Here is a 12,490-nt window from a genome sequence, read left to right as displayed (position 1 = left end):
TCCCACAACCAAAAAACTCATTTAAAAAGCAACAGGAAAAAAACGTGCAAATCTTAGATGTTCACGAAGATCCTATTATCTACTGAAATCCAAAATAACATTTGAGATAGCAGTAAGCTTAATATATATATAAAAACATAATTTTTAGGGGACTTTGATTTACTCATAGATACTAAAATGATTTTTGCTTTTTCCCCCATATTTAAAAGGATCTTTTCGATTTTATTGAAAGCAGAAATCGAAAAACTAAATTTATTTTGTACTTTCTTTGTAAATCATGAAGCTTTATGCAAAAGAAATTGACCCACATTTTCATGTCACTACCATCACTGTATAAGAGTCCATGTGTCCATGCACCTATTTTGCCTGAAATTAAGGAAACATTTTTGGTTGTTATTTCGGGGAAAAAATCTAATATTTTATGTGTGTACAACTGACTAACATCTTTGAGACTGGCTCAAAATTATCTTAAATTCTGGAGGAAATTAACAAAATTTTATCCCAGTTATGGAAATTAGTGTTTTCATATAAACTTAATTTTAATTTGAACTAATTAACGTAACTGAGTTTGAACTCTAATTAAAGTAAAAACAAGTTACAGGCTGAAACAAAAAAAAAAAATCACAGGACACTGCAGCTGCAGTATTTCAACTTGGCATGTTTCCTTAATCTCTGATGACATATCATGATAATTTTATGATTAATTACAGATTACTCCTTTAAAATTCTGTATATGATGTTATTTGAATACTTCTACAGTTGTCACTGCCAAAACAGTCAAACAAAACACGGGATGTTTGGTCAAAAATTAAGTACATTGAATTACCAACTGAGATGTTATAATAGTGTTTTGTTCAGTGTATATTATCCTTAACTTTTAAATCAATATGATCAATTTTATGCCCTATGTAATAAAGAAGAATTAAAAAATACACCGAATCTTAAAAAAAAAAAAAAACTTAAAAATGTTTAAATTAAAATTTCTATTAATTAACCTGTGAAAACTTTTTTAAAATATAAAAAATATATTTGCAATTTAGATATAAACAAAATGTTTAATAGGTCAATATACTTACTATATTTATTACTGTGTTTCAGTGGTGATAAATTTTGGGAGAGGAAAAACTAAACTTTGTGAAAATACAAAATGAGATTTAACTGTTCAATTACTAGAATTCTACATACAAAGTTTGGTGACAAAGACTTTTAAGATGTTTACCACCGTGACTTTGAACCAGTTCTGTAGAATGACCCTTACATACTGTATGTGGCTCATGTTTTAAGGCGTGGCGACTCCTCCTGCTCTGCTGGATCAGTTTCCACAGCCCATTAGTTTGTGACAGACTCCCTGTTAGTCATATAGAGGATGTTATCAGGGGAAAACAAAGACATTATTTCATAGCAAGACTAGTTTAGGCTGAGTCTTCACGGGGCCTGTGTCTTATTGTTGGCATTTTATGAAAATCATAGAAAGTTAAATCAGAAATGACGAGAGAGTTAGAGGTGGGAGAGATAAGAGGTCTGGAAAGGAAACATAGGAAAGAAAGTGGGAGTTAAGGAGGAAGGAAAAAAAAAAAAACCCGCAGGAGTTATTGCATCACATCCTGCTTTCATCTATGAGGAGAATGAAAGAGGAAGGAAACACGAGAAAGAAAAAACAGCTAAAAGGAACAAGGGGGTCACTGGGATTCAGATAACGCCATCTAGTGGGCGAGGAGGAGAGTGCTACAGTCACTCTGAGAGGGAAGGGAAAAAAAGTATGACGAGGCAAATATTTCATGATGCCATTCAAGAAGCAGCAGGGCAAAGAGAAGCAGTGAAATCAAACATTTAAAGGAAGAAGGGAGCAGCCTGATGTAGGCGAGTCCCCACTCGTTTAAGAGCTGGTAACATGGTCTCTAGAATAAGGGACGATCATGGAACGCAGGGTTAAAGCCTTAAAAGCAATCAATTAATGAGGCTAAAAATCTAAACGATCTAATGATCCAATATTCTTTTTACAATGTCTGATTGTGATTAATTGATTTTCTCATGGGTTGAATTAATGAAAAATCAAGTTTCTATGAGGCGCAGCTTTGGTTCCATCATCGTCCCGTGTTTCTAGAGTCCAGGAGAGAGGTACCTGTGGCGCGGGCCGCTCTCAGGGTGTCCTGGGTGGGCCTGACTACTTTTGCCTCGGGGCTGTACCACGTAATGAGCAGGGAGGGGTAAAAGAAAGAAAAGAATGTTTCAGTCAAGGGCAAATAAAGGCAAAAAGCCTCAGATGAGAGAAAAAAACAAATAACATAAAGAGCCATAACATCGCTCGAGAAGGATTCATCGACAACCAAAGAGCAGCAACATAATCAATGACGGTGATTGATTTTCAGGACCAAGAAATCTGGCTTCTCAAGACTAAATCCTGACAAGGTGAGTTAAAAAGAAACTGGCAAAATTAAATGTTTAACTGTTATTTACACAGTCATAAAACAGAAAAAGTAATTTCTTTCTTCCATTTTTTTTAAAACAAAATGAGATATGAGTTTTTTTCATGGGAAACGAAAAGCCAGGTTTTCTTGTACGTTTTTGGCAGATCAACATGATATGTGGGCAGCAAAAAACATCTCAAAAAAAGGGAGGGGTGGGGGCCAGCAACACATCTTTACATGTACTTATTAGCAGAGCAATTGGAAAAAGGGAAAACATTTATATTAACAATAAAAATGAAACGGTGATAGAGTAGAAATATCTACTCAGGAACAAGAGGGGAGGTTGACTGATGTTATTTTGCTGTCAGTTACTGAGCAAAGAGGCTAAACCCCCCCCTGCTGGACACAATGAGGAAAAACATTACCAATCGTTTGCGACTTTGGACGGTCACCTCTGACACAGGACCGGCCGATCGACAGACTTCTGATTTGCTGACAGGCAATGGAACAGAATCCTGAAAAATAAAACAACAACAGTCAGTATAATATTCACACCTAAATAAACCTGCTATCTAGATACAACTAGCTAAACTCATGCAGTCTACGGCAACAGTCCTGCAGTAAATCCTACTTTCCTCATGATTGCAACGTTTAATTTTATTTTAACTGTTTAAGAGAGGTTTGGCAGACAAGTAGCTCAGCTGGTAGAGCAGGTGACTGAGGCTGTGAGGCCTCTGCAGCAGCTGCTCATCGGATTGTAAAGTCACCCCTCCTTCATTCAATCTACATTCAGCGTTTTCTGACCTGCCGTGTGTCCATGGCCTCCAGTCTCCTCTCCAGGCCCTCCAGGTCTGAGCTGACCTCCCTGAGGAGCAGCCTCAGCCTGTTCAGGATCACGTGCACCTTCTCCTGGGCCTCCAGACACTCGCTGCCCTGAGCCCGGCTCTGCTCCGAGGCCTGAGACTGCAGCAGCAGGGTCTGAGGTTTAGTGTTGACCAGCAGCTGAGCTGACAGCTCCTGGAGGGACGACACCTTCTGCTGCGAGTCCAGCAGCTCACGCTTGATTTGCTGCAAGAAAATAAAAGAGACAGAGGAGTCAGTAATGTTCAACATCTTGTCTTTACAATGAACAATATTTTTCTCTTCATCTTACAATGGGTTTGTGATATTTTTGAGGGAAAATAATTTTTTTAAAAGTTAAAATCAATTAAAGGTAATCAGACCTGCTCTGCTTTAATGTTTTTATTCTGTTATTTTGTTTGTACAGTGTTTTAATGGTAAAATTCAAGTACTTTCAAGGTACCTAAAACAAAAATTTCCAGACTCTTGAGGCCTTTACCATTGCATGATATGCTGTGAAAATAGAAAAATGGAAAAATGCCCAGTCCTTATCAGTTATTCTTGTTCTGCTCCATGTCTGGTTTGAGACATCAGGAGACAACGAATTTTGAGACTTTTTCTTTGCTTTAGTTTGCTGTTTGCTTTGTTTTCTCTGTGTTAATAAAGTGTAAACATTTGTTATCTTTAGAACAGAGGTTCTCAGACTGTTTTGCATCAAAGACCACCAAACCAATCCACACACATTAAGGGTTACAAGGGTTAAAAAAACAGTACAAAAACCTTACAATCACAACAGATCACAAGTTATTGGTATCCTTAATTTCACTTTACTCTAAAGAACCCAGTGGTGCTTAAAACTTTAAACTTAAAAGACAAAAGTTAGTGTTTTAGGTCACTGTGTTATGGTGACGGTGCTTTCTGACAGACTTGTTGCATATGTTTTGTTGGAATGAGCTTATTTTCTATTAAGTGTTTTGGTGGTTTGAGTGAGTTTTGGAGGTGATATTATACTGTAATATTAAAGCTTTAATAGTGAAGTGGGAAAAAAACCCACACAAAACACAAGCCTGCTGTACACGAACCTCTTATGAGAGAAACATACCGTCAGTGTTTTGTGATGAGCTCGTAATGTTTCACGATCCAGGTTGGGAGGGATGGGCACCACCTCGTTCCTCCTGCGGTCGATGTTCTCCAGCCACAGCAGCAGCCCGTGGCTCATCTCGTGGAACTCCTGCAAGGACAGATGGTGTAATCATCATTAGATATTGGTCTCTGTAAATCCCTTATTGGTGTAAAAGCACTGCAACTTTTAGCTTGATGTTTTTCTTTGTATATAATTATATTTTTATTGAAAATTAATTGAATTCATTAATGTATGTGAAGTTGATATCATATATTTTGGGCTATGGATGATTTTTGTTGCCCCCAATTTCTTGAATATTATTGTTTCTAAGCATTTGTTGGATTTTATCAGAATTTTATATATTTTCACTTAATGTTAAACACTGTCAAAAATATTTATTTTTGGGGGGCATGTATGTGTATGGGGCGTATGGCATCAATCTAGCGCCCTCTACAGATTATGTGCTAGAATATCACCTACAGCTGGGATTTTACGCTGACTGATAATGTGCTTGCCAGACCCTGATGAAGACGTGGAGTCGATATGCATATGTCTGTTTGTTTGCTCGTGTTTGAAGTATAAATTTCTAGCATTATTTCATCAAAAGATAAAGTGCTTTTTGCAGAGGCAAATATTACACTGCAAAGTGTGGATACAATTTGACAAATTTTTCAGTCTAGTAAGTGTTTTAATTATGGATTCATAAAGAAAACAAGTTGACAGGAAAAACACAAGATAGCTATTACTTTTGACACTTTTCCCAAGCGTGTGTGTGTGTGTGTGCGTGCGTGTGTGTGTGTGTGTGTGTGTGTGTGTGTGTGTGTGTGTGTGTGTGTGTGTGTGTGTGTTTTTAGTACCTGGCACTGCATCAGCGCCCTCTGCAGCTCCTCCCTCCAGTCCTCCAGCGAGGTCCCAAGCCGATCCCAGCGTGCATTCATCTCTTTTAGTCCGTCCCGCAACTCCCACGCCTCCTCAGAGTCGGGCTCCGACTGGAGGAAGTCTGCACTGCTCAGATTGATGGATAAGACCTCTGACTTGTGGGCGTCCATCCCCTTCAGCAGCTCCTGAAGAGATGAGTCAAATAAGAAAGTGTTTAAAGCAGCATCTACATGATATTCTGAACCCTGAACCAGGTCAGACCGTAGGTGGATACTAGACAGAAGAACCTGAGAATACGTGTGTGCCAGCAGACAAGAATGCAGCAGAATTATGCTGAGATGGTTGGGACATGATAGATGTATGTTAGTAGGCTTCAGATGTGTGTATTTATAGATTAGTGATATCTGTTTAATACTTTACAGGCAGCAACAGCTGTACAAGGTATTACAGTGTGAGTGTGTGAATATGAGTGTGTGAGGGTGAGTGTAAGGGCAAAACTGTCAGCACCTGGCACGTGAAGTAGGACATTATAAACAAGGCCAGTGGGGTCAAGTTACTGCAGACAAACTGTACTTCATGTGCAGTTCCTGAAAGTTTACTGTACAGGGACTGATCCAGAGAGGACAACATGTGCAGGATAACAAGACACTGACACTGCAAAACTGATGGTTGCAATTTCAAAATGCAAGAAAACATGAAAATCATTATTTCATAACAGCTTCCTAGTAAGGGTGTTCTTCTGCTGCAAGGAGATTTTGGCCGATAAATGTATTTGTAATTACCCCTATTTTTTTTTACCACTGTCAAGACAAACTCTTCTGAAATACTTCCTGGATGTTGGTCCCTCATGTAAGTGCAGCAACTCAGCTCCCACTGCTCGTGCCTGTAAGTTCTAATACTATTCACACCTAATTTTACTTTAATGGAAAGATGCACAACATCCTAACTTTATTCACTGGAACAAGGATTTGCAGCACTTTCTTAAGTTAGAGAAAATAAAATACTCAGGGGAAAAAACATGGAATTATCCATGTTCACTTAATTCAGTTCTTAGCCCTGTAAAAAAAAATATTTTTTTCTTTTACAAATACATATCTGATAACGCACTATTTTTTTTTTATCCGACCCTTTAATGTTGGATTATTGGGGTTTCTTGCGTTTTCTTTGGTGTGCTTTCCTCCAGTCTTCTTTGTGTACACAAATTGTCACAGAATATATCACATATTATTATACCATTAGTCAAAAATCGCAGTAAATAGGATTACATATATATATATTTTTAAAGACAATATCTTGGTGCTTTGAAAAAGCAACTGAGACAAGACGCAAAGAGATGTGCAGTAAACAAACCTTGAGCCTCTTGATCCTCTGCTGGATGGTGTGTATGTCGGTGCTGAGGTCGAGCCCTCGCAGCTGGCTGAGTTCAGCCTCAGACTGACCCAGCCATGCCCTCATGGTCTGCAGGTCTGAGATCAGCTGCTGCCACTGCTGCAGGTTCTGCTTGTGCCTGTGTTTCTCACTCAGAGACTGAGCCTGAATCAGCTCCCAGCGTTCGATCACACCTGGAGGGAAACAATCAGGTCAGTTAAACAGCCCAGCTCACACAGAGTCTGAAGATTGTTTGTGTGGTGTGTGTGTGTGTGTGTGTGTGTGTGTGTGTGTGTGACTGACCCTTTCCTTGAGTGTCAGTGCTGGTGGGGTTGGTGAGTCCCGGCATGTCGTCCTCATCTTCAGTCAGCTCTCCCTCAACTTTCTTCACTGCATTGATACTGCCTCGACACTCTCCCATCAGACGCATCTGGAGGGACAATATGAGTTACATGTACTTAGACAGCACTTCTTAAAATTGTCTGTTTTCTTTAAAAACAAAAAAAGTAGCAATGTGTGCACATAAAAATGTCAAAACATAGCTACTTACATACATTACAATCAAAGATTAAAGAAGAAAATAGAAATGGAAAACATAGAAAATGCTGTAAGTACAACGATATATTAGGAACACTGAAGGGCAAAAAAAAGTTAAAGAGGGTTAATTTTCCAAGAAAAACTCATGTTCAAATTCATGTAAAAAAAGTATAACTTTGCAATAAAAAAAAGTTAGTGTAATTGTTGGAGATTTAAGTCACAAATTTCTGGTGGGTTTTGTCAAAGAATCACTTCACTTCACTTTGCAAGGTTGGATCAATTGTTTCACATGTATCTGTCATGTAATTACCAAAGTAATAACCAGGTGAGTGCCTTGGTGTTGACAACAGGTACATCTGTGTAATATTAGTTGCAATGTATGTAATGCTGATTTTTAAGTATGTCAGCAAATGTTGAAGACTCACATAGCCCATGTATGTGGAGTCGATGTCAGGGCTGGAGCTGTTGGCGGTGGCCTCTCTCTGCTGGAGGTGGTATCGTCCAGCATCCAGAGCCTGGTCCAGCTGTCTGAGACTGGCCTCCAGCTGGCCTGGCTCACCTGCACGGAGACCACAACAGGTTAAAAAAAAACAAACAAACAAACAAACATAGTTTTAAATTACAGTGTTTTTTGGGAGCATGCTGTTGGTTTAGACTAATGCTGTGATGGCATGCATTAGTCTGAAATGGAAAATAAAAGGCATGGCAGAAAACAACACAGATGTCGGGTTTTAACATGTTAATGATGACATTAGCTGTGAAATGACAAAAAAACAGACAAATAAAAATGCAAATGGCTGAGAATTTAGTGATCTGGATGTCAGCATGCAGTGATATCATCTTTGCATTTTTAATATACAAAGATTTTTCTGAATGGTGGGACATGCAGCCTGAATGAAGCTTTCATGTATGGTAGTAAAATTCAGTTAAAAAAGCTTGTTTTAGTCATAGTTTATGGCATGCTCTCCTATCTCATGCTGCGGCACCAGGAGGCTGCTGTTTCCTACCAGAGGATGATTTCAATGTGTTCTCAGTCAGTTTTATATAGGCCTCTGGGCTCTCTGGGATAACTACATCTGGGAAGAGAGACATACGACATACACTACTTATAATGCGGCAATGATTGAATGTGATATCTGTGCTAATCTATGAATTGTCTTTATGTTAGGTCACTTTATCTTGACTTTCTTTCTTGTTTCTTCTGTTCTTATTTTTTATGTTTGTGTGAAGGATTTTTGTGTTTTCTCACCAAGGCAGAGCAGTGTTTTTATTTTTTGTTTCTATCATTTGAATACTTCTTAGTGGGGATTATCCTCATTTTAAAGGCTGCTTTAAGTGCCTTGCTTTCAAGATGACTTCCACAGCAAAATGTTAACACAATTCAATATTGGAAATACCAGCTTGTTCTCATTCACAGGTTGTCAATACCAGACACACGAAGTACCCTTTAGTGTCTGCATAACTTCAATGTAAATCTATCCACATCAGGCAAAGCAGTTTCAAGACAGAGCGAGTCTCTGTATAGAGGAGATGAGGCTGAATGAACACAGGAGGTTCATCCAGGTTTGTGTCCCATATGAAACCCGAGGTCAACGTTATTTTAAGTGGGGTTGGGCATTTCAACCAAAATGCTATTCAATATTCACTAGACACTATTTGACAATTATTTGAAATTGCCTGGAGGCGCAGTTTGTAAACCCCTGAGCTCTACGACAGCAAGGTCCCCCGCCAGACAGACCCATTTATACACAGCAGCAACACACACACGAGGGCCACACCGGCTTCCGTACATAAAACACAGCTCAGCAGCTCGCGCTACTGTATAAACTTCCACAAAAAGCAACCTGAAAAACAGATAACAACGCAACAACACCCAAGCCTCTAGGAACAGCCATATTAGCAACATAGCAGCGCCAAATTCAACAGGATAAGCTACAGAGTAAATACTAAAACAAAAAACTTACAGCTTTCCAGTTTGAAGTCCGGTCACGAGAGCTGGTATTCAACCATCTTACAGCCTGAACCGATACCGGCTGGCGCTCGTTAAGAAAGCAGTCTAAAATACACACACACATTGTCCTCAAAAATACACTTACTGTGTCTTACTCACTTCCTTACTCAACTAATGTGTCTCCTGAGGCTGGAGGCTGATATAACGATTTGTGTTGCTTCTCTGACATGGTGTCAGTCTGGAGCCGGTAAATGTTCAGTAAACAGCCCGTCACTCTGAAATACAACACATCAGGGTCTGCAGAAGTCCTATCGGCGAAGCTACCTGGGCCTGTAGTACCACATTATCTCCAGGTGCCGGTAAAACATGATAGTCACATGAACTATTCGATTTTTTTTATAATTTAATGAATGTTCGAACATCAGTCATAATTAACATTAATAACATTACATGCATGTGTCTTACATAACGTACTTAGCTCTAACCATGATCTTTTCCAAAAACTAACCAAGTGGTTTTGGTGACTTGACCTAACCAAACTGTGACCGTTCCACAAATTTAACTGTCAGAGAAGTTTCCTGTCAGAAACATCTGAAAGAGATGTAACAAGTACCTTCTGCATTGTACGAGATGCTGAGAGGTGTGACAAACACATCGGTATTTGAGGATCTGGGATGAGAACGTGTTGGAAATACATGTTACCTAATAGTGACCTTGGAAGTTTCCAGGAAAAAAAAAAATTAATCTGGTTATACAGAGCAAAAAATTAATTAAACGCCAAAAACTGCAGCTCCTCAAAGGCCACTTAAGGCTGTCTCCAAAGTCCAAAGTCTCCAAAGTCAATACACATAAACCCCCATATTAAAATGTCCAACTTCACAGCAGAACAACAACATGTTTACAACCTGGTTTATTGTTTCCATATATAAGGAAAAATAAAATTTCTTCCTACATGTATTTTAAATCATACATTGTATGTTAACTACTCATGTTTGCATGTTAAGCTGATCTGCAGGGTGCAAGAATGGAATCAACACTGTTGCTGTTTCCCTATAATAAGCACCAAATAATTCTTTCAGGGAAACATCTTAGGAAATTTCAAACCTGTAAAATAGCACTTTACCAAAAATATTTTATGGTTAAATCCACAAGCGAACAGCAAATATCCATAAAGCCAATCATCCATCATATAGTCAAGTAGTAAAGTTGGACCAACCTGACAGCACTGTGGTAGCTGTCCTCAGATACTCATCCTCCTCCTCTTGCTCTCGGCTCCTCTCCGCGTGGCCTCGTCCTCCAGGGCTCTCCAGGCCTCTGCTCAGGTCGTAGTCGTGGTCCCACTCTAAAGGGATGGAGTCCACGCTGGCCGGGGTGTCGCGTCCCGAGCGGTCTGCCCGGATGAGGGCTGTCGTGCCTGAGGCTGGTCGGCTGGATGTCCGGGGCAGAGAGGAGTCGCCCCACTGCAGCTCAGAGAGGTCACCTCCTTCCTCCATGTCCAACTCTCTATCTGAACCATCGAGCTCATCGTCGGCCAGCTGGGAGACAAAGACAGACAAATTTTAGAAAGAAGGGAGGGACAGAATAATGCAAAACAACACACAGAAATTAAAGGCTTGAACATTATAAAGGCTGCAGAAGTTCAAGTATGTTTGACTGTGACGTGTGAGAGTGCAGTTTGTGGGGTACTGTGAGGTGAGTGTGTGTGCGTGCATTTAACATGAGTGTGTACTGTGTTCCTTAGCAGCTGTCAGCATGAAACTATGTTGGACACATGTTTTCACCATGTCACAGGTGGTGGAGTAGGACAGCTGTAGTGTAAATCTTGTAATGTGTTTACAGAACACTGTGAGTTCACAGAGTCAACTGTCATAAAAGTTCACTTCTCTTCACTGTGACACTGTCATCAGTAAACACATTAACTCCACTATTTGATATGTATTTCTGACGCAAATCTGCTCAGTGAAACAGTAATTTGCATAACAAATTACAGAGAATGTAGTTCTGCATGCGGAGAGAAAGCAAGCAAGAAAGCAGATTCCCCTGACCCCTTGCAAGCATCAGGCATAAATGTCTTATTAACATATTTGAGTTTAGTGTGAATTTTCACTGGGGACATACTGTTGTGTTGTTAGATGAGTATTTCTGCAGGCTTCCTGATGTGTGTATGTTTACTCACAGGCAGTCGTGTGAGTTTCTTGTAGTATCTGTCGACTCGTCCGAACACCTCCTGGCAGTATCTCTGCAGCTCCTCCAGCTCTTCCTCGATGACGGCTGCGTCCAGAGGTTCGCTCTTCTCAATCAGAGCTTCACCGTGTCTGAACACCATCTCAATCTTCCCCGTGTTCAGGCAGATCTCCTGCTGGAACGCCTGACAGATACACACACACACACACACACACAGCACAGGTCAGTGTAAAACAGAAACCCATCAAACAATAATGCAGATTATCTAATTATCTATTGAAATTTTTTCAGTACGTAATTAATCATGTATCCAATAAAATGTTAAAATCACAGAAAATTCCCAGCACAGTTTAGCCAAACTCAAAGCAAGGCATCAAAATTGTCATAAAACTGCAATGCTTTCATTTTACAGTAATGCAAACAGGAGGAAAGCAAGAAAATCTTTGTATCTAAGGAACTTTAACCAGGAGATATTTGATCATTTTATTTGATAAGTAACTTAGACACTTACAAGAGCAGTTTCCACACATTATCAGTTAAGCATATATGTACACGAGTAATACTACAAAACTTGTCTGCATTAGAATTTTATTCTTTTCATCACTACTGTTCACCTGTGTACCTCAGTAAAACGTTCATGTTATATATTAGTTTATTCTTCTATAACATATTTTAATCCTATATTTCAACTTCTGCACTATTGATGTGACTTAGACTGATATCAATAGACGTTCTGCTCTGAAACATGGAATCTACACTTTACTGTTGTTACATCTCAGTCGTGTTATGAATCATGTTGGCTTGTTGTGTTGCATCTAAGAACTCAGCACTCTGTCTGTTTGTCTTACTCTGAGCTGTTTAATCTTGGCCTGAACATCACACTCAGAGAAGTGCTCTATGTTGGTCAGCTGCAGGTCCATCTCAGTCAGCCACACCAGGATGCTGTCTCGTGCCGTCTCAAACTCTTCTCTCTGGCTGATGAAGTGCTGAACAGAGGGAGACGTACAAACAACCATGGTTTATTGTTCTGCATTATCGTTTCAAATAAACTAAGTTGATGTATCATTGGATATTTAATATGGGCATTTATTTATACTCTCTGTAGCCAATTTGAATATAGAATGTCAGAACTAATGGAGACTGTAAATGTATATTAGACCCAAATGCCCTCAGTTGCATAACCAACTCTTTCAAACCTCA

At 39.5% G+C, this 12,490-nt stretch overlaps 1 protein-coding gene across 4 annotated transcripts in view; it reads right to left on the bottom strand.

The window, feature by feature from the left end:
* The window catches only part of LOC146314537 (nesprin-1-like), a 37,059-nt gene that overhangs the window by 3,101 nt on the left and 21,468 nt on the right, over nt 1-12,490 (bottom strand). For 3 of the 4 annotated variants that reach the window (XM_084737570.1, XM_084737571.1, XM_084737572.1), the window contains 12 exons: nt 12,139-12,276; nt 11,283-11,474; nt 10,323-10,641; nt 8,163-8,231; nt 7,581-7,714; nt 6,922-7,048; nt 6,601-6,812; nt 5,229-5,435; nt 4,351-4,479; nt 3,213-3,476; nt 2,834-2,923; nt 2,123-2,181 (listed from right to left, as the gene is read on the bottom strand). In XM_084737570.1, coding sequence (XP_084593696.1) covers nt 2,123-2,181; nt 2,834-2,923; nt 3,213-3,476; nt 4,351-4,479; nt 5,229-5,435; nt 6,601-6,812; nt 6,922-7,048; nt 7,581-7,714; nt 8,163-8,231; nt 10,323-10,641; nt 11,283-11,474; nt 12,139-12,276 — 1,940 coding nt within the window. The remainder of the gene's footprint in view (nt 1-2,122; nt 2,182-2,833; nt 2,924-3,212; nt 3,477-4,350; nt 4,480-5,228; nt 5,436-6,600; nt 6,813-6,921; nt 7,049-7,580; nt 7,715-8,162; nt 8,232-10,322; nt 10,642-11,282; nt 11,475-12,138; nt 12,277-12,490) is intronic. The other variant, XM_084737573.1, reaches the window with a different exon arrangement.

The sequence above is a fragment of the Lutjanus erythropterus genome, chromosome 15 (assembly GCF_056507025.1).
Source record: "Lutjanus erythropterus isolate fLutEry1 chromosome 15, fLutEry1.hap2, whole genome shotgun sequence".
Classification (NCBI taxonomy): Eukaryota; Metazoa; Chordata; class Actinopteri; order Lutjaniformes; family Lutjanidae; genus Lutjanus; species Lutjanus erythropterus.
Note: the sequence above shows the minus strand (reverse complement) of the source record. Positions and strands in the feature narration are given on the sequence as shown.